At 35.2% G+C, this 23,463-nt stretch overlaps 1 protein-coding gene across 7 annotated transcripts in view; it reads left to right on the top strand.

Moving 5' to 3' along the window:
• LOC144965993 (peroxisomal carnitine O-octanoyltransferase-like) overlaps positions 1-21,396 on the top strand; it is a 47,554-nt gene extending 26,158 nt beyond the window's left edge. For 6 of the 7 annotated variants that reach the window (XM_078901965.1, XM_078901963.1, XM_078901966.1 and 3 more), the window contains 6 exons: positions 13,618-13,748; positions 14,679-14,802; positions 16,312-16,390; positions 16,699-16,792; positions 17,130-17,249; positions 19,929-20,326. In XM_078901965.1, the coding sequence (XP_078758091.1) occupies positions 13,618-13,748; positions 14,679-14,802; positions 16,312-16,390; positions 16,699-16,792; positions 17,130-17,249; positions 19,929-20,067 (687 nt within the window). In that variant the 3' untranslated portion in view covers positions 20,068-20,326. Of the gene's footprint in view, positions 1-13,617; positions 13,749-14,678; positions 14,803-16,311; positions 16,391-16,698; positions 16,793-17,129; positions 17,250-19,928 lie in introns of all 7 variants that reach the window. The other variant, XM_078901964.1, reaches the window with a different exon arrangement.
• The last annotated feature ends 2,067 nt before the right edge of the window (positions 21,397-23,463 follow it).

Raw genomic sequence — 23,463 nt, 5'->3', positions numbered from 1 at the left:
TATCTTCTAAAATCATTTGTCTTTTTCTCATGGCTTTGTGCCCTTGTTCCCAATTGAGACCATTTGGTTTCATCTAGGTCCTGTCTGGAGTCATTTGCTGAGAAGGAGACAGTCAGATGTATTTATGTTATTGTGAAGGATTACCTTTATTGGCTTAATACATATTATGTAAACATTTGAGTGAAATCTATGGATGTGTCACAATGGGACTTCAAACTGGGTTCAGACTAATTACTACGATTAATGGCCCTTGGGTCTACTTTCAATTTCTTGAGATTTTTTAAAATGCACTCTGAACATGCTCAAAGCACTTTACAGGGGGCCCTTAACCAACAACAACACTTAACATGTAGGACAACACATGATGCCTGTTAGGCGATATTACAATTTTTTGGACAGAGAGTAAAGCTGTTAACGACCAGGAAATCATTTCACACCTGAGTATGGTGAGAGAGTGTGAGTAAAGAGCCTTTTCCAAAGACTCAACTATGCGCTGCCCAGAGCGGGGCTCGAACCCAGGACCTTCTGATTCGAAGGCGAGTGTCATACCACTAGTCCACATAGCCACACAATTTCTGTTGAACTTATCACCTTTTGTCCTACATTTTTCTTTGGCACAAGACAAGTAGGTCTAAATTTTTTGTTTATCCTGTCATCTTCCTTTTTATTGGCTCAAAAATGAACAATGTATTGCAAGATATGTAAAACCCCTAAAAATAAAAAGCAAAAGAAACAATAATTTTTGGCAGGAATCCTGTCTGGGTAGTACTTTTTTTGGTGGTTTCATACTAGGCACAGGGATGGGTTGTGTCACAGTAAAGGTTGTTCACAATTATCTTATTAAATTTTATTTTATTAAGAACTGAATTCATCTCACTCCAGTTATATTTCGGTAGGCTTAGATAAACTTTACCTTCTAATATTAGATCGTCTTTCCTTTTATAGCCTTCCCTCGAATTAATTTCTAATTAGTGAATACTTTTCATTCTACATTCTGTCACGTAGCCATTTATTATAAAAGCTGATAGGTCTAACATTCGACACTCCACAATCTATGCCGGACGGCCAGTCACTCTATTCCTATATATATATTGTAAGATTTTTATCTTTTGGGACTTTGTAGATATTATATCTACACCATTAAGACGCCGGAGCTTTTAACTTTGATTGTATAATCTTCAAGGATCAAACCCAAGCCCGCTGTCAAAGGACTAAACAATAACCTCTTACCAATTGCCTGGAAGTGGAATTTTACGAGTCCGATCCTGTTATCAGAGGAATAGATCATCCAAGCCCATCAACTGCCTGGAAACGTAAACTTACGAACCTGACAAATTATCATAAGTTACGTAAAATATTCATATCTCTATTTGTAACTGCCACGATCACTGTTTATCTCTTTTAATTAAATTTCATCATTATTTTTATTTCATTGTAAACAAATCGTTAATTGTTTTTTCATTTATAGTAACTAGTAAATTCTGGGGCCTCATTCTACATATATCTTTATACATAGTCGAGTAGCTCTTTACTCACTTGAGACCATGACATTTTGGAGGGGACACATATAAAGAATTGAATTTATTTAGTTACATATATCTATTTCATCTAACTTTAAAGTTTAAATTGTAAAACTCTTAATTGCCCCACTTGATCATATTTTAATTGAACTCCCTATTTACAGGATTATTTTTTTTTTCTTTTTCATTTCTTCATTTAAATGGAATAGCAATTTATCCATTCATTCTTTCATTCAAATTGAATAGCATTTTATTGATTCATTCCTTCATTCATTTATTCATTTATAAATTATTCATTCATTCATTGTTCATTCATTTATTCATTCATTCATTCATTCATCCATTCATTCGTTTATTCACTCATTTATCCAATCATTCATACATTTATTCCTCCCTTCATTCTTTCATTCATACATTATCCATTCATTCATTCATCTATTCACTCAGTTTTTCATTCATTCATTCATTCCTTGTCCACTTTGTTATTATATCACTCATTTCATTTTGTTGTTTGCCTCATTCATGAATTGTTTTCAATCTGTTTACATTCCATAACGATTCATTCACCTATCATCCAATCACTCAGTGTTGTGAACACATTTTGTAACTATTGTAAATCTTACGATATTTTATTGTTTTGTATTTCAGACATCACTGTTAAACACTCTTCAATGCCTAATTACAATTGTTGAACAACCATTGAACAAGAGAGAGGTCCCAGCCACGAACTGAGTTGGTAAATATATCCTTCATTATTCTCTTTTACATGAGTTGGGCATCACATAGTAACTATAGACATCGTGATTTGTTTTGCATAGTGATTTGTTTTAAATGCATTTTTGGCATATTACTGTTACCGAAAACCACTTATATATTATGTTCTGAAAAGTGAGTCTTTAAAAACTAAATAATAATAAAAGGAGTCTACTAGCCGTCGTGTTATATTTAGTGATAGATAACTTGGGATTATTTTGGCATCCTATTATTGTTATCACACTCTAGTATATTAGCGTCATTGCGAATAATTGTACACAAACTAACGACGAGTCACACACATTGGTGATACATTTTTCGTAGTAACATAGTTTAGAGTACACGCGATTGACACATTGTTATGGACTCAAGTCATAACTCCGCATTGTATTGACACATTGCTTTATAAGATATAACGATAAAAGGCATCAAATTCAACATACATAATAAGTTGAAATAAGAGAGAGAGATTTCTAAAAATAGAACAGTTCATTCCAGTAAGTGTAAATAAATAAAACAGTCAGTAACAGTATCCTGTCAATATAATATATATAAAATATCGTAACTAATTTATTGCAACATGGAAGCATATAAAAGATACTTAAGTCTCGCAAAGGACTTAGAAATACCCCAGGAAAGAATATTTTCATGGTGCGAAGAGAAAGTAAAAGAAGAAAAAGAACATGAAGAAAGAATACGTAGAGAAGAACGAGAAGAAAGAGTCCAAGAACGGGAACTAAAAAGACAAATAGCTTTAGCAGAAGAAGAAACCAAAAGGACCCAAATGATGCTGGAAATTGAAAAAACAAAAACCGGTCATGAAAGAAAACATAATAATAGTGATGAATTTTTCGTGAAACTTCCACGCATGCCAACATACGATGAACGCTCAGACTGTCTAGAATCCTTCTTACACCGATTCGAAGTTCAGGCTAAAGGTTATCGTTGGCCAGAAAGCAAATGGGCCACAGCCTTGATTAACTGCTTATCCGGAGAACCGCTAAAAGTTTTCTATACCTTAACAACTGAAGATGCAGATGACTATGGTAAAATTAAAGACGCTCTACTAAAAAGATTTAGATTAACGGAAGATGGTTACCAGGAAAGGTTTCACACTGCAAAACCGGAAAGTGGAGAAGACTTTAATACATTCGTGAACCGAATTACCCAATTTCTAAATCGGTGGCTTGAGTTGGCAAACGTAAAACAAGACGACTTTGCAGGCCTTTACTATCTCACGCTGAAGAATCGAATCTATCAAGCTTGCAACCCAGATTTAGTCGCATTCTTTAAAGAGAGAAAGCCAGAAAACTTGGACAAATTAAAAATCTACGCAGAAAACTTTAACAGCGCATATCCATTGACACCCCTTAGCAGAACATTGAAGGAACCATACTACGCTGCCGCTGCTCAGAGTCCAGGTACACCTAAAGTTCAGTACTCAAATAGAACGAGCCGATCAATCACTCGGAACACGCAAGTGAAACAGGATGATCATAGTAACAAACCATGGAACAAACAGTTCAATAGAGACCATAGCCGATCCTATCAAAACAAAACAAGAAATAGCACTGACAATAATACTGAGTATAAGAAAACCAACAAACCTATAATTAAATGTCAATATTGTGGAATGAAAGGCCACACAGCAGACAAATGTTACAAAATCGTGGGATATCCAAAAGAAACTGCAAATGCATCACTCCAAACAAGTGTAAACAATCAGACACGAATAATGTCAGGAGAAAATATAAATGTGTATTGCGTGAAAGGTATGTCACTTTTAACACAAACTCACAAATCAGGATCGCTATTTTTTTGTGAAGGCAAAGCTAATGGAACTGATTGCAAAATATTGAGAGACACAGGATGCAGTACAGTAGGAATAAAAGCATCTTTGATCAATGACGAAGACAAAACTGGAAAAACGGTACAATGCATCACATTCAGTGGCACAGTCGAAACCTTTGAAACAGCTAACGTGTACATAGAAACCCCATACTATACAGGAATAGTGGAATGCTGTATACTTCCCAACCCCGTCGCTGATGTTATTGTTGGCAATATAAAAGGTCTTAAAGACAACCCAAAAGATGTAAAAGAATGGTCATTAACCCAAGAAACAGCTTGTCTAGCAGAAACAAGAAAGATGACTAAGACAACAGAGAAGCCAATGACTATTTCTCTTGAACCACAACAATTTGACAGGAACACGTTCATTGAAGAACAGAAAAAGGACCCGACTTTAACATCATATTTCAATATCGCAAACAAAGGGACGAAATCAAAAGTTGAATACATCATTGAAAAAGATATTCTGTTCAGGTTACATAGGAAAAGAAACAAAATAGCTAAACAACTGGTCACGCCGAGTATTTACAGAAACAAAATCCTTGGAATAGCGCACGATTCAATAACTTCTGGACATCTTGGGAGCTCTTCCACATTGAAGAGAATATCCGAGAATTTCACATGGCCTGGAATTACTAAAGACGTCCGAGAATATGTGAAATCTTGTGACACATGCCAAAGAAGAGTCGCAAAAGGCAGAATACCGAGATTGCCATTAGAGACAACCCCAGTTATTGAAAAAGTTTTTCAAAAAGTTGCAATTGACATTATAGGCCCTTTAACAAAATCAGATAGAAACCATACACACATTTTAACACTAGTCGATTACGCAACCAGGTGGCCAGAAGCGATAGCATTGAAATCAACTACATCGGATCACATAGCTGAAGCATTGATGACAATTTTTACTAGAATAGGCATACCAAATGAGATACTGTCGGACAATGGACCCCAATTCACATCACATATGATGCATGAAACCATGAAACTCATGGGAATCCAACACTCATTCACAACTCCCTACCACCCCCAAGCAAATGGTCTTTGTGAAAGATTTAATGGCACTCTAAAGAATATAATAATAATAATACATGACATTTATAACGCGCATTTTCATCACTGGGTGATGCTCAATGCGCGAAACAATAATACAGTGACATTATTATACAAATGAAACATTATACAAACTACATCAACATAATATTATCATTATACAACAATGTAATAACTAAACATAAAGTCATTAATACAAGATATGTTATAATACATCCACATGCTATGTCAAATACGGAAATAATATAAAATAATGATATAATAACATAAACTAAATTAACATTCATATTGGGGTCAAATTACAAAGATGCATTAATCAAGATGTGTTTTAACAAAGAGATGGTGTTTTAACTTTGATTTAAATATTGATAAGGACTGCGCTTCTCTTATTCTTTTAGGAAGAGAGTTCCAGATGGAAGGTCCGACGTGACTGAACGATCTGCCGCCGTAAAATTTATATTTATATTTATTTGTAACAATTAATTTTGTAGAATCTAGTGCAGAACGTAGACTCCTCGTTGGCTTATACGTTTCTAAAAATTCAGTAATATACAATGGTGCTTGATCATTAAGGCACTTATAGCACAATACTGCTAGTTTAAATTCGATTCTCACTTTAACTGGTAACCAATGCAGCTCATACAAAAGTGGCAACGAGTAGGATGTTATCTTCTTTCTTAAAATCAATTTAGCAGCCGCATTCTGGATACTTTGAAGGCGTGATATTTTATCGTTGCTTACATTCGAGATTAACGAATTACAGTAATCTATTTTAGATAGTATGAAAGATGTTATTAGTTTGCATGTTACTTCTCTTGTTAGGAAAGGTCTAACTGAAGCAATTCTTTTTAATCCTATTGTCAAACTTCTACATAGAGAATCAAACTGTGCCTGCATAGTCATATGTTGATCTAGCATTACCCCGAGGTTTTTCACACACGTTGAGAGGTTAATTGTGCACCCATTTATATTTAGAGTAAACTTCAGAAAATCATCTTTCAAAACACTTTTTCTACCACACACCATCACCTCTGTCTTTTCATTATTCAGCTTTAACTTGTTAATTTCCATCCAGCATTTAACATCTCTAATACAGTCTTCAACACGGGTAATCAATGATGGGATATTACTAGGGATATCGCTTACATAGATCTGAGTGTCATCAGCATAGAAATGATACATTAATTTATTTTTAACAAAAATATCCGAAAGAGGTTGAGTATAAAGAGTAAAAATAACAGGACCAAGGACAGACCCCTGCGGAACGCCGTAATTTAGAGGAAATGTTTCTGATACTGCGCCATCGATCAGAACCGACTGAGATCTTGATGTTAGGTATGATTTAAACCAACTAAGCGCAGTGTCTCTTATTCCAAAAGTAATTTCTAATCGTTTAATAAGTATCTCGTGATCAATGGTGTCAAATGCAGCCGAAAGGTCCAACATAGTCAATAAACAGACATGATTTTTGTCAATACTTTTAAGAATATCAGTGCATACTTTTAAAAGGGCAGTTTCAGTGCTATGATGTGATTTATAGGCAGATTGGAAATTTTCACTTAAATTATTTAGATGGATATGATACAAAAGTCTTTTTAACACAATGCGTTCAAGCACTTTGGATAGATATGGAAGGTTGGAGACAGGTCTGTAATTTTTCAGTTCGTTTACATTTAGATCGGACTTCTTTAATAGTGGTTTAACAATGGCACGTTTAAACGAGTCGGGGACACTACCTGAGACCAACGAATTATTTATAAGTTCAGTTATTGTTGGTAACAGTTCTTCAATACAAGCCTTAAGAATACTAGTTGGGATGGGGTCTACTAAGTCACAATATTTTGATGGGCTATCTAAAATGGCTGACTTCACTTCATCCTCAGTGGCTGGATCGAAAACATGTAGTGGCGTTCCATGGAATGGTCCAAAGCTCGGTGACGATGATGATGATGTATTGTCTAAGTTTTCCCTAATGGATTTTATCTTGCCGTGGAAATAGTTGGCAAAATTTTGAGCTAGTTCGGTGTTATTTCTAGACGCTGGAAGGGGTGTGGATTTCTTACTGCCAAGAAGGTCGTTTACGGTGAAAAACAGTTCTTTGCAAGATGTAATGCTTTGAAATTTTTCGTTGTAGTGGGCCTTTTTTGCGCATGTGATGGCGTTATAAAGAGCCGACTTAGCTGCTTTGTAGATATCCTTAAATACCGTTAGACCACTCTTTCGCCATTTCCTTTCAGCCTGTCTCTTTTTTCTCTTTAATTCCTTTATCTCGGAATTGAACCATCGCGAGTGTGGTCGATTCGATACGACCCGACGTTGTGGCGGTGCCTCACGGTCAATAATAGATCGCAATACTTTGTTGAAGTCGTTTATATTTTTAACCTCATTTATGACGTCACGAATGCTATCTTGTAAACCACTGATATCAATTTGTCTATAATTCCTTGTTGTTATGTTTCGTTTCGGGAGATCAACTTTCTTTAATGCGATATCCACAAATAAAACTTTGTGATCGGATATCGCTAGGTCAACAACTTCGGTCTTTCTTATTCTATTACTTGACACAGGGGAGATGACCCAATCAATGATGTTGCCGGCCTGGTGTGTTGTCTCGGTGATGTGCTGGTGTAAATCGTTGTCGTGTAGGATTTTCTTGATTTTGGAGACTGTCGGAGAAGTGGAATTAAAATGTATGTTGAAATCTCCAATAAAAATATATGGTGAACTTTTAAGGTTGAAGTCTAAGATATCATTTTGAAATTCAGCTACAAACTTAGTATTGGATGTATTCGGCGGTCGATAGATAGTAATGATGGAGAAAGTGGCAGAGTCGGATTGGAAGGAAAGGCATGCAGATTCGTAGTTTTCTCTTGTAAGAGGAGTGAAAGTGGTGTTGGTGATAGCAAGACTATAAATAAAGGCAATACCACCCCCTTTTCTCCCAGGTCGTGGTAGCGATTTCCAGGTATGCGTATTGGGACAGGCGGTGGTAATGTAGTGGTCATCCTGTTTATCCTGAAGCCAGGTTTCCGTAATGCACAATATATCAATATGACGATCTATAATTAGGTCATGGATCTCGTGACATTTGTTTTTTATGGATCTTGCGTTTATGTGGACGAGACAGAGGGGTGGCCTGTTGTTGATGATGGTTAAAAGATTGCGCGGTCTTTTTGACGCTTTTTTAAATTTCGCTGTATGTCTACGTGCGTTTGAGTAAACAGGAATGTTATAAGACGGGCTGAGTTCTTTTTTAGTGATTTCGGTTAGTGGTGGTGATGGTGATGATGATGATGGTAGCGACATAGGTGAGGGAATAGTGGTAAGAGGGCGGCTTGTTGAGTTGGTCCTGTTGGTACTGTTGGCGGTGATGGTGTGGATGGTAGTGGTGGTGGTGGTGGTGTGTGTGTCGATACATGGTGTGGATAGCGTTGGTGATGGTAGTGACGACGGGAGTGGTTGACTTGGTGAATGGGATTTCTTCTTCTTCTTACCTCCCCTGGTTCCCCTCTTGTATTTCTTCACAAAATTATCACAAGCACATTTTGGGTTTCTGATACCTAGCTTTGAAATGTGTGTGATTAGTGCATTAGAAATAGTCTTATGGTGCGATATTGTATCAATGCACAGTAACTGAGCTTTGGTGTATTTTATAAAACAGTTTGTATTCATAGGGTGTTGGAGAAATAGCGATCCGTGTAGTGGATGTGGTTTTTCTAGGCGAGGGTTGGTGAGTTGCTGTCAGTTTGAATGATATCACGCGGCGTCATTGTTATGGATACTCGTATGATGAGGTGGTTGGGGGAGGTGGGGGGTGTGCAAGTTTGGTTATCACAATAAATCTAGATACGTTTAAATAGCTAACACGATGTTATCCACAATGAAAAAGAATTTATATTATTATAACTTCCAAAATCAAGTCCAAAATTTCGTAGAAATATTTTCAATCAATGCAGCAACATATCACATAACTGTACACTAATTTATAGAACTGAAGTCACATTATAAACAACACAAAAAGAACAATTTTACAGAGCAGGAGTAAATGCAGCCTGTCGGCGCAGAACACACCAGATTAATATATGTTAAGAAAAGTGTCAGCAGAAAAACCAGATGATTGGGACAGATACTTACCAGCAATCCTATTTGCATATAGAGAAATACCCCAAGAATCTACAGGCTACTCCCCATTTGAGTTGATGTATGGACGATCACCTCGCGGCCCGATCAATGTAGTAGCCGATATTTGTAAAGGAAATGAGGAGGACAATAACGAAATTATGTTTGCTTACGAATATGTAAGAAACCTGAAAGACAGAATAGAGGATACATGTAAGCTAGCACAGGAATCCGTCACTAAAAAAGCAGAGAAATACAAGGAATACTCCGATAGAAAAAGCAAGTCAAGAAAATTTGAGATTGGTGACAAAGTACTAATACTCTTACCCGATGACTCGAGTAAACTTTTAGCTACATGGAAAGGACCATTCAATGTATTAGCAGTACGATCTGGTGTTAATTACGAGATTCAAATTAACAACACAACAAAGACATTCCATGCAAACATGCTAAAAAAATATTTCGATAGAGACAGATTATCACAACCAATATTTAACCATGTTGAAGCTGCAAATGTAGGATTAATCATCGAAACTCACAGCGATGATGTCGAACTACAACACACCCCACAACACGGTAACTCTAAAAATAGTACAATTAATGACGTCACAATCAATCCTCAACTAAACGAATGTCAGAAACGAGAAATCAGGTCATTATTAGAAAAGTACCAGTCAGTCTTTACAGACGCACCCGGACATACAACATTAGTGGAACACGACATAAAGTTAACCACATCTACCCCTATCAACGTGAAAAACTATCCTATTCCATTTCACGCACGAGAACAAGTTGAAAAGGAAGTTAAGGATATGCTAGATACAGGAATAGTTAGATATTCTTCAAGCCCATACTCATCACCAATAGTAGTAGTGAAAAAAAAAGACGGATCGATAAGGCTATGTATCGACTTTCGCAAATTAAATGAAGCAACAGTGTTTGATGCAGAACCAATACCAAATCAAGAGAATTTATTTGCTGCCTTATCTCAAGCAAAATACATGACAAAATGTGATCTTTCTAGAGGTTACTGGCAGATTCCACTGAAAGAATCATGTAAGAAATACACAGCATTTCAATCACCATTAGGATTGTTAGAATTTAACTATATGCCATTTGGATTATCGACAGCCGCATCGACATTCCAAAGAATGATGCGTATGTTATTAAAAGACATCCCGTCTACACTCTCATACTTCGACGACGCATGTATTTTCTCAAACTCATGGACTGATCACATGACAACCTTAGAATTAGTGCTTGAAGCATTAAAACGTAATTCTTTAACAACAAAACCGTCAAAAACAAGCATTGCATTTACGAAATTGATTTTCTAGGTCATACCGTTGGTCATGGGACACAGACACCCGAGACAGAAAAACAAACAAAAATCGCACAATTGCAACCACCTAAGACAAAAAAAGAAGTACGCAAAGTACTTGGGCTCCTAAATTTTTACAGGAAATACATTTACAACTTCGCGCACATCGCGACACCGCTAACAAATCTGACAAAGAATGGGTCACCGAACAAAATTGTTTGGACAGAAGCGTGTCAGAATAGCTTTAACCAATTAAAGGCATTACTCTGTTCAGAACCAATTCTTAAATTACCCGACATATCAAAAGAATTTGTTGTAAGAACTGACGCGTCTGATAAGGGCATCGCAGGTGTACTATTACAGGAGCATGAGGGAACTCTAATGCCTTGCTTATATGCAAGCAGAAAATTATTGGACAGAGAATCACGATACTCTGTAATAGAGCGTGAAGGCCTGGCCATCGTCTTTGCTTTAAAGACATTCAGCAGATATCTACTGCTAAAAGAGTTTGTGGTCGAAACGGACCATAAACCACTCACGTACATAAGAAATAACAAAATGAATAATAGTAGAGTACTAAGGTGGAGTCTATTTTTGCAAAATTACACTTTCAGTATCTCTCACATACCAGGCTGTGAAAATATTCACGCCGACCTACTTTCTCGATTAGTGTAATCACGTGAGAAGGGTATAACTTAACCTCCCATGCATACTGTTAGTTACCTCGCAAATTATGCCAAATCAGAACACACAAATTCGATAATTTTATTTGTAAACATGATGACCCAACTTAATGTAACATTGAGTATTGTTTGGATATATATACCATACCCATTCATGATTTGGGAAATCTTCTCTTTATCTATTATTGTTATGAATTTTCACTCATTTATGATTAATAATTGAAATGTCAATATTTCATTTACATTTTCATTCATTTCATTTAGTAAATTACCTTCATATCATCGACTTAAATCATGCTTCATTGCCATCATTATTGTTTATCACAATGATTTGTAATCACATTGCCATCATATTGTTTATCACAATGATTTGTAATCACATTGCCATCATGTTGTTCATCACAATGATTTGTAATCACAATCTTTCATTGTTATTGTCACCCATTCATATACCTACGTTAATATAAACATTTCCATGTCTAGTTAATAAATAATTTAATGGTAGCACAAATCATAACAATGGATTAATGTTAGAGTATCATGATAGTAAATTTACTTCCGTTTGTAAAATCTATCTTTCCCATAATGGTTAAAGAATATATTTTAAACGTGGGTGGGGGGTGTCACAGTAAAGGTTGTTCACAATTATCTTATTAAATTTTATTTTATTAAGAACTGAATTCATCTCACTCCAGTTATATTTCGGTAGGCTTAGATAAACTTTACCTTCTAATATTAGATCGTCTTTCCTTTTATAGCCTTCCCTCGAATTAATTTCTAATTAGTGAATACTTTTCATTCTACATTCTGTCATGTAGCCATTTATTATAAAAGCTGATAGGTCTAACATTCGACACTCACTTTCTCTCCACAATCTATGCCGGCCGGCCAGTCACTCTATTCCTATATATATATTGTAAGATTTTTATCTTTTGGGACTTTGTAGATATTATATCTACACCATTAAGACGCCGGAGCTTTTAACTTTGATTGTATAATCTTCAAGGATCAAACCCAAGCCCGCTGTCAAAGGACTAAACAATAACCTCTTACCAATTGCCTGGAAGTGGAATTTTACGAGTCCGATCCTGTTATCAGAGGAATAGATCATCCAAGCCCATCAACTGCCTGGAAACGTAAACTTACGAACCTGACAAATTATCATAAGTTACGTAAAATATTCATATCTCTATTTGTAACTGCCACGATCACTGTTTATCTCTTTTAATTAAATTTCATCATTATTTTTATTTCATTGTAAACAAATCGTTAATTGTTTTTTCATTTATAGTAACTAGTAAATTCTGGGGCCTCATTCTACATATATCTTTATACATAGTCGAGTAGCTCTTTACTCACTTGAGACCATGACAGGTTGCTCTTGGTTTCTCTTTCTGAAGTCTCATTTAACTAATCTTCTTATCTTTAACTTTAGATCTAAATTTTTTGCCTATCATCTATTTAATGGTAAAACTATAATCAAAGTAATAATTTTTTAAAAACACCAATAAATTGGACATGAGGCCTCATCTATAAATTAATCTGTTTATTTGGAACTGCATTAGAAATTTATATTCAGTACTAGAATCAATTGAATAACTCCAATTTAAAATTTGAAACCTAATATCAGTTACCATGACAGCGTGGCTCAGCGGTATGGTCTTTGGTTCATACCTGAAAGGTACTGAGTTTGATCAACTGTCGTTGCACTGTGTGGCCTTGAGCAAGTCACCTCGCCCTAGCTCAATTTGCAGCGCTACACTGTGGCTGACGCCTGGGTTATTCCAGTCTTCCCTCGCAATAAACCCTAGAGACAAATTTCCCCTTTGGGATGAATGAAGGGAATTTTATTAATTTTAATTTAATTTAATTTATATTTATTTATTCGAAATATTTTATCATTGAAAATAAACTATAGATTGAAAAATGTCACCTTCACAAGTCAACAATACTTTGTTCTTTTCTGTCCCCTCATTCACTATATTGTGCAACTATGTGGTCTAGTGGTATGAAACTCACCTTTGGATCGGAAGGTCCTGGGTTTGAGTCCCACTCTGAGTGGCACATAGTTGAGTCCTTGGAAAAGGCTCTTTACTCATATTCTCTCACCATGTAAAATGAGTACCTGACTGTTAACAGGGTTGTTTCTGTCTGAAAAAAATAATGTAATATCGCCTAACAGGCATCATGTCTTGTCTTACATGTTGCTGTTGTCTAGCACCCCTTGTAAAGTGCTTTGAGCATGTTTTGTGGATATTGCATGATATAAAAGCTCAAGTTTTTTAATTCTTTAGTTTTATTGATATAATATTCACAGCAAAGGTGTGCGCATTGTGAAGTATTCAAATACAGAGGCTATGGAAAATCTTACTGCAAACAAATGAAACTTCACCCCGATGCTTACTGTCAATTGGCTATCCATTTAGCATACAACACTATGCATGGGAGGTGAGTCAAATGACAATTGAGAAAGATGTAGGTATTGGTATTGAGTGGAGTTTTAATCACCCAAATGATCCTGCAGGCTTAATGCCCATCTCGCCTAACACTTCTATTTCACATGATATAACTCTAATTACCAGCTTAAACGAGAGGCTTAGCCTTAATGCCCAATCAAAGTGATATTTACGTCTGTCATGCATGTCTATCAAAGAAGAGATGACTTAGATCATCATGGATATTATAAGACGGCTTTGCTCAAATTCAACCCATCCATTTAATAATGTCACATGACAGTGAATGATAGTATAACAAAAATTGCAAAAATGCCTTGGGTCGGGTCTGTAAGTAAAGTCCATTGATGGCTATTATAAGAGTGTTATTGGAAAAAGATTTCTCACCAGGTGACTTGTACTGTCTGAAATAGACATTTGATTTCAGGTGGCCTGCTTGCGAGATACAATTTTTGGAATGCACTCAATGTAAAACCGTTGATAACTGTGATATGTTTAATTTTTATTTTTGATTTGTGATAAAGCACATATAAGTTAAGGCTCTATTCACCTAATTAGATGCCCATTTTGCCCAAATCCTTGTTTTTATACTTTCTAACCAATATGCATTCGAGTCTTCACCACTGCTCTAAAAAAAATCAGTCTGCATTAAAAAGTTTTTCATAAGTTGCTTTAATGTAAGGCTAGATGCATAGATAAGTTTTTATAATAGCATAGCCAGAATGAATATAAATTCATAATTCTCTCTCCTCACCAGGACAAGCATTTTTGGAATGAGATTTGTATAATTTTCATATATTGATAGTTTTTGCAATATCACTTGTTTTACAGTCTAAGTTATTTGTTATTTTTTTAGGACTTAATCCTGACAATTTTATGAATTTGATCTTTTAAAAAAATCATATCTATACTTTATTTACAAAAGAATGGCACCTGCTTATGAAACGGCACCAATCAAGCAGTTTTATCATGGGAGAACTGAAACTCTTAGATCGTGTACTATGGAGGCCAAGGAGTGGTGTCAAAGTATGGGAGACAAATCATGTTCAGTAAGTTGCTCGTTTTGTTTGTATTTTTAAAACGTATTTAAATTTAATACTCTCATATCCTGAAATCAAGGCTCATACTGTATGGCTCTTATTTTTATGGCACAGTCTCCTTGAATTTTATCAAATAAAGTTTTATCCAATTACTTTTTTTCTTTTATATAAATTACTTTTTAAAATAATAATCTATTAGAGCTACAAAGCTAATTGAGCTGGTTTATCACCGTTTTTGGAGTTGCAATTGGTTGCCACCATTTGAATTGATGTAGCATATATTCCTTGTCCTCGCCGGACTCTGTAAAAACGAGGAATAACAGGACGAGGAATGTGTACTGCACTGTAATTGTTTGGTTCACACATTATGTCAAACATTTTTCAAGCTTCCTTTATTGGTAGCAAGTACTTGCAGGAAACAACAAGCAACTGTTAGTGTTTGTTTTCATGGTTCAGAAAATGAGATATTGTGGGTGGGATCCTTTGTCCTCCCATGGTGGGCAGGAGGTTACATATCTTGTATCCCGTTATATCTGTTCTCTGAATTGATTTGTCTTTGTCTTGGAATGAGATTTCATGGTTTTGTCCTGGTCTTCAGCTGAGGGGTAAACAGTCAATGTCAAGTATTAATTTTGGGAGATGATATTTTTTCCTTGTAAAAGATCTCTCTGTTATGTATTCTGTTTTTGATATATTCTGTAAATATTTGGATATACTCATCTTGGTGGGATCCTGTGCTTGTGTCTGGATGAAACTTTTAGGTGGTCTCAGACTAAGTAGCGGGTGGTTGGATGGGAGCATCACCCTTGAATCATATACCTATGATGTTCGCATGGGTGTACGATCCGATAGTGATGTCGTTTCTTCTTCTCTTTACTAGCCTATCCCGCTTCTTTGGTTTGTGATTGTATTTTTGACAGGGGATATTTTTTTTCCTGTAAATCCTCTGCCTGTTTGTTCTTGGTTATTTATAATTTAGCTTATGATATCTTTAGGTTATGCTTTTGATTGACATTTGTACTATTTTTGTTAGATTGCTTGTTTTTTTGTTTCAGCGGTCTCTCATATAACCTCAATTGTGTTGGAAGAGACCTAAAGCAACAAACAAAAAAAATCAGACTAAGTACACTGATTGTTGTGCTTTTGGAATCTACATTTGTTCCCTTTTTAAGCCATTCGTATTTGTCTTACTTTCAATTCCCATTTCCTTCCTGATATAATCTTAATGTGTTGCAAGCGCCATAATACCTTAGAAACAAACAAAACAAAGTGAGAAATTTCAGCTCTTTGAATATTTACTCATGAATGTGTAATGATCTCGTCATTGCCAAATATAAATCCGAATGGTTGCAAGCACCCTGCATAATTGGAAGACAAATGTGATATCAAGGATCTTAACATCAATTCTCTCAGACTCTCAGTCAAAACAGGGGCTTCTGAAATATTGTAAATCCTTACCTTAAGCTGGGAATGTTTTTATTCTATCCGCTCACAAAATTTTACACCCATTTCCTACAGAACACCAGGAGGTACGACTTGTTTGTTAAAGCTGTCACTAAGCATAATGCAAAGATGGCTGATGCTTCTGATTTGAAAGGTAGTTAATTTTTTTGTTCTTTGCATCTTCCTTGTAAGTAATAGAACATTTTACCTCACATCTTCATGAGAGTATTTTGAATGTTTCAGTACCCGTTATCCCTTTTGAGGTCAATGATATCTTACAAAAAGTATCAAGTGTTTTAATTTTTTTTCTTCTAATTCATGAAAGAAAGAAAACTATTTTAAAGACAATCCAAAAAACTACCTACCGAGACAGAGTCTATAAAATACCAAGTAAATAACAAACTGTATGTGTGTGAACAAGAATAGTGGGAACTGATTTCTGTTATTTAATCTTTGTTTCAGCCTGTGATCGCCACCTGATGGGTTTGTACTTAATTGCCAAAGAAGAGAATATGCCAGTGCCCATGTTGTTCCAGGATCCATCTTTCGTAAAGAGGTAAGACAATTTATTGCACTCAGGGTATCTTGTGTGTGTAGCATTCATTTCTTATAATGGTTTCGTTTAGTTTTTACGCTATTGCAGTTATAATTTTTTAAAAATTTGTTTGTTTATTATTTATTATTAGGAAAATCAAACATTCAATTTGCATTTTTATTTTTATCATCATCTATGTGGCAACTTATTTATAATTTTGAAGTGAAACTAGAAAAGAAGGAAGTAATTATTATGATGGGGCTATAAAAATGAGAATATCAATACCAATATAAACTTAATTATATATGAAAATGATGTGAAAAATCAATGAAATTATAACTTCACCATTTTTTAACAGTGGAGGTGGTGGAAATTTCCTACTGTCTACAAGCACGATTGGGTATTCAACAATTGTAGGCGGTGTGCTCCCTATGTGTGAAAACTGTTATGGTTGCTTCTATCGCATAAATGAAAACATGTAAGTTATTTGCATTATATCTGTCTTCTTATTTTTGTGAATAAATTACAAGCCCTGATGTTATTTGTGATTCGTTTTGCTTCTATTTTGAAAATATACTTTGTCATGTGCTGAATGAAAGAGAGTTTCCCATAGACTTGACTGATGTACATTCAGTGTTCATAGTCATATATTATTAAATACTTCCAATGGTTGCTTTCAATTGCTAAAAATGCTTTCTTTCCTTATCTTGGAATGAAACTATCTGGTTTTGCTGAGGCCCTGTTGGGGATTTTTTTACTGAAAGGAAAAAAGGGCGTGACCAGATGTATATATCATTACTTTTTATGTAATAGTTTAAGCAACTAGTGTCTAGGTGGGTCATAGAAGAAACTTTTGCTCTTGGATCAATTTCTTTTTTTTTTATGATGTTACAAGCATAAGCAAAACTTTAAAATGAAAGGAAACGAGTCATATTCTTCTTTATACATTACAAATCACATAGATGTCTTGTTTTGTTTTTAATATAAGCTCTATTACAATATGTATGTTTATAACTGCCTGTAGCACAACATTTAGGGGCGATTTGTTTGTAGCCGCATTTAAATTTAAGGCAGGGGTAAATTCTAGCTGTCTCTTCAGTCCTTTTGTGTCTGTTTTGCCATACAATGACAACATGCCTTTTAAACATTTTTTCAAGGAAACTTTTGCTATTTTTCTGACTTGACCTACTTTGACATAACTCTCTTTGCTCCTTGTGGAATACAGGGCCTCTACGAGTGTCCACCATCTGCTTCTGTCCTTAGTAGACAACCAGGTGAGGCCTGCTATCTTCAGTAAGTGCCTCCACTGTTTCAGACGCCCAACCTTTCGTGCCCCTTGGAGGTTCCTATTGAGGGACTGGTGGGTGATTTTGTTCCCTGGTCTTCTCAGATGTGACTGACCCATTTCCATTTCTTCCTCATTTGGGTACTGATGGGTTCTTGGTTTGACATTTCCATGATTCTGTGTTTGAAATATGATCTTGCCATCTGATTTTCAAAATTGTGTGGAGGCATCTGTATATGAAGATCTAAATTTTGTGAGTAAGTAGGTTTCCGATCCATACAGATGAACAGGTTTCATATTGCAACCCAAATATTCTAAGTTTAGTTGCATTAGTAGAGATAGCTGTTGCTTTCCAATTAGGCGACAAGGCGGCAAAAGGCTTTCCATATTCTGGCTTTGATATTTTATGTAGTTGGTTGACAATTTCAGTTCTTTTAGGCCTCAGGTGGTATTTTATCTCTTCCACATTTAAGTTGCTTTATTTCTCTTCTTGTTTTCATTTTGGTAATATCTCCTGTGCTAATATGTCAAGCATGTTTCCTTGATTTTTGTTGGGAAAGTTTTGAGGTGTGGCTCTATTTAAGATTTCTTGGAAGTGCTCTTTCCATCTTTCAAATTTGCTTTCAGTAGAAGTTAAGTTTACCTGACTTGTCTCTAATAGGCTTGTTTGGGAAGTTGCTTTTGCCATTAAGCAGTCTTGTTGTGTACAGTGATTTTAGGTCTCCTTTTTGAGCTGCTTCATCCACCTGTTCAGCAATTTCATTTATTTTATGTGAACTTTTATGAGCTCTCAGTAATTTTTGACTTCTTTGGCAATATTATTATATTCCACCTTCGCTACTTGCTTTTGATTCCTTGCTTGGATAATTGCGTTTCCTTGTTTTTTGTTCCCCTACTTTTTCCCGAGCTTCTTCTTTTATCCATGGTTTTTATTAACTGATGGCTTTTCAAGAACACCTTTACATGAACTAACAAGAACATTAAAAAAATTATCCATGAGTTCTCAACATTTTCAGATATCATATAATCGTCTGTCTGAAGAATGCTATATAATAATGTTTTGTAAGAATATTATAAAGGTTTCTCTTGTCTCTTCTGATTGAAACATTCTGATGTCAAACTTCATTCTTGTATTTCTTTCTGTTTTTCTTGATGTGAATCTCAATGTAAGTTCAGCGGTTACTAAATGATGGTCAGATCCAACATCAGCTCCTCGTTTTGCTCTCACATCCTGTGAAGAATTTTTTCAGTGTTGTCTGATACCTACATGGTCTATCTGGTTTTCTGTCAGATGGGTGGGGGATACCCATGTAACTTTGTGGCAGTCTTTATGTGGGAAGAGCATTCCTCATATTTCTAGCTTGTTGAAGGACCATTTCTTTCTCCCTCCCATTGTTCATACTGCCAACTTTGGCATTTATGTCACCCATAAGAAACAGCATGACTCGTTTGGGCACTTTGTCAACAGTTGTCTGGAGATGGTTGTAGAATCTTTCTTTGTTATTTTCTGCAGCATTGTTCGTTTGGTGCATAGCATATGATGATATTAACTTTCTAGAATTTTGATTCAAACGATCTGATGAGGAAACATGAAAACAAACTGATTGATGAAAACCAGTATCAATCTAGCCTCATATCAACAATTTAATGTGATAGATATAACTGTCATTCTTACAACAATATGCTGCTTGCCTTAGCTTTGATTTGTGAAAATAGTATTCAGATTTTTGATTAATAGAACGTTAGTGTTCGCAGCTTATCCATGAACTAAGGCCATCATATGTGCAATGTAAGTGATGTAATTTCAACTTTTAAATGAATCCGTTTTTTAAAGGTTTTAACTGGAATTAAAATTTTATTAATTTTTTTCAGGTTGACATTTTTTATCTCTACATGGAATGCTGACAAAATGACGAGTAGTCAAGGATTTGCAAAGGCATTGGGGAAGAGTCTTGATAGAATGCAAGATGTGATAAACCAAGCAACTATTGCAGCCAAAGCAAGATTATAATCGTTAATGATATTGTACTTTGTTTTTATCATGACAAATAAACGGATTGGGGCAAGGATGCTATTTTAAGTTATAAACACTTTTAAAAATTAATTTGCAAATTTTTATGTTGTTTAAGAGAAGTATTCTTCCAAATTCATGGACATTGTAATCAATATCAACAAATGAGGATTGTTTTCTGGATTGTAACATCTCTAGTAATTAACATACTATATATCCACAACAGTATTACCTTATTGTGTTAAAAGTGAAAAAAAAAGTGGGTTTAGGAAGGGTCTCTATCAACCTTCGCACACCCTTTTATTACCCTGAATTAAATGTTTTGTCTTAGGGTTTATGTCTTTGGTCCGGAATTAGAGCATTTAGTTATACATAGGCCCTGCCTGTAGTCTTTCGTTGATAGGGTGACGGCTAGAAAATCGTCCATATAGTGTTTAATTATTGGCAATAATTAGTTACATTGGGATTCACATTAGGTGATCTCAGAACCAGTGGGAATTTATATTCATCAATATACTGAAAACTTCCATATTTTGATTTTGTACTGTTTAATACAATTAGCATTAGCATCAGTAACGACAACCTGCATTCAAAAATACAACTGACATAATGAGAAAATTACCTCAGTCCAGTTGACCTTGTGTCCAAGGCTCACTGTGTTATGCTTATTGTTGCCATTTTAGTGTATCTGTGTGACAGGGATCCTCTGCCTGTGGGTGGACACACAGTCTTTTTTTTTACTCTTGGGTTCTTCATCTGAAATCTGTTTGATCTCCCTCTTGTCTTATTTTATTTTTAGTGCTTATGAATGCAAATAAGCTTTATGTGCAGCTATGTGGTCTAATGGTATGACACTCGCCTTCAGATCAGACAATCCTGCATTCAAGTTCCGCTTTGATCGGTGCATAGTTCAGTCCTAGGAAAAGGTTCTCTATTTACATTCTCTCACCGTACCCCGGAATAAAATGAGTACCTGGCCATTAACAGCATTGTCTTTGTCCGAAGAAAAATTGTATTATAGCCTAACAGGCATCATGTTCTGTCCTATGTTTTAAGTGTTGCTGTTGGCTAGGAACCCCTAGTCAAGCACTTTGAGCACGTTAAGTGATCTTGCGCTACATAGAAATTTGATTTTTTTTTTTTTTCATTATGTCTATACACTTACCGTCAAATGGGGTAACTTTGCCTCTTATGTGTTTTGACCAAATGAAGTATTTTAAGTTTTGTTGCAGTTCTACAATAAGGCTTAGAATACTCTTCAAATCCACAGAGGCAAGGCATCAACCCACTTTTATGTGGAAAGTGTTATAGAAATGTATAATATTATTATTATTTATTATTATTATTTAATATTATTTGTAAAAACAATCTGTTGTCATTGCACAAGAGAACCTTTATACTTGGGGAAATAATTAAACCATCTTGATGACAAATTGCAGGCGTAGAGGGAGGTCGGAGGATAGTTTATTTCTCAACTCAAACGCCTTATCAGTGCAATCATCATTGAGATGGCGCCTTATTGTCTCTATTTTCAAATATCAATGTCACTTTAAAAGGCATCGATCAATATTGCTGACAAGAATTTGGAAAACTTGTGTTCATACTTTTAAAAAACCCAAAACGATTTGTAATAAGTATTTGATAAAATCAGTATTAATGACTGTAACCATATCTGGGTGGGGTTCCTGACCTTCCATAGTGGGCAGGGAGGCACTTACTGTGTCTTGTATCCCCCTATATCTGTTTTCCAACATGCTTTCTGTCTTTGTCTTGGAATGAGATTACTTGGTTTTTTCCTGGACCTGGCTTGATACCCTGCCTTGGAGGAAAACAGTCAAATGTATAGTTAGAGTTTCTTTATGGTGATTATACCTTTTTAAAATGAAGTAATGTGATTTATTTATTTTCAGTACATAATTAATTTATTGAATACCAAAGACTTTAAATTCTGGATGGGGTTCCTGACTTCCCATAGTGGACAGGGAGGTACTTCTGTGTCTTCTATCCCCCTATATCTGTTTTCCAACTTGCTGTCTTTGTCTTGGAATGAGATTACTTGGTTTTGTCCTGGCCCTGGCCGGATCCCCTTGCTAGAGGGAAACAGTCAAATGTATAGATTTGTGAGATGATATTTTTTTCCTTGTAAATCATCTCTCTGTTATGCACTGTATTATGTTTTGTTTATGTATTATATATGATCCGATAGTGATGTCGTTTCTTCTTCTCTTTACTAGCCTATCCTGCTTCTTTGGTTTGTGATTGTATTTTTGACAGGGGATATTTTTTTTTTCTGTAAATCTTCTGCCTGTTTGTTCTTGGTTATTTATAATTTAGCTTATGATATCTTTAGGTTATGATTTTGATTTACATTTGTACTATTTTTGTTAGATTGCTTGTTTTTTTGTTTCAGCGGTCTCTCATATAACCTCAATTGTGTTGGAAGAGACCTAAAGCAACAAACAAACAAAAAATATATGATTTGTAAACATTTGAGTGTATTCCTCTTAGTAGGGACCTGTGTTTGGGTCTGGATGAGACTTTTAGGTGATCTCAAACTAAGTACACTGATAGTGTGCTCTTGGAATTTACAGCTGTTCCCTATTTGAACCAATTCCCCTTTGTCTGCCTAATCTTGGATGCTTTAATTGTAATTCTAAAACTTTTTACTATCCCATGTTCTTCCTTTTTACTGGCGCTGATATAACCTTAATTTGTTTCAAGCGCTGTAAAACCCTTAAAAACAAACAAACAAACAAAAGACTTATAATTAAAGATTTTAAAAAAAATTGTTTTATTGGCTTAACCGATTTTGTTTTCATTTCCATATTGATACTTACGCAATCAATATTGATTATGTGGAATTTGGTTAAATAAAAATGATTGTTCAGTATTTTCCAAACTACTTCCTTTTGAGAATTATCAAGGAGTTAAAAAAATTCCAAAACTTCCAATTTTTATGCACAAACAAATATTAGAAAATAATACACCATAACTAAACAGTGCCACACATATTCCTTGTCCTTACTTGGAAAAAACCAAGGAACCCATGAAAACGAGGATTACATGAAATTTGTACAAAGAAAAAGTGATATTTGTAAATTTCAGATATTAAGATTAGTATAAGGAATCTGTGAAAAACGAGGACTGCCTGCACTGTACGTTGTAGTTGTAAAGAGCACTATTGATTAAATTGATTGAGGAATTGCTCACAAATGTGTTTGGTGGAACCAACTTTAATTAATTAACATTGATTGCTGTACGGTTTATATAATTGATAAATTGTATCTATGCAGAAAAGTTACACAGAGCATTTAGAGCATTTTAGAACCTATTAGCACTTAAACGATATGGTCCGATACGATAGTTTGGCAAAGACTAAATTTCTAGACTGAAACA

Source organism: Berghia stephanieae, chromosome 2 (genome assembly GCF_034508935.2).
Source record: "Berghia stephanieae isolate SIO BIC M18660-M18661 chromosome 2, UCSD_Bste_1.3, whole genome shotgun sequence".
Classification (NCBI taxonomy): Eukaryota; Metazoa; Mollusca; class Gastropoda; order Nudibranchia; family Aeolidiidae; genus Berghia; species Berghia stephanieae.
The sequence above is the reverse complement of the archived record's forward strand: the minus strand, read 5'-3'. Positions and strand labels throughout refer to the sequence as shown.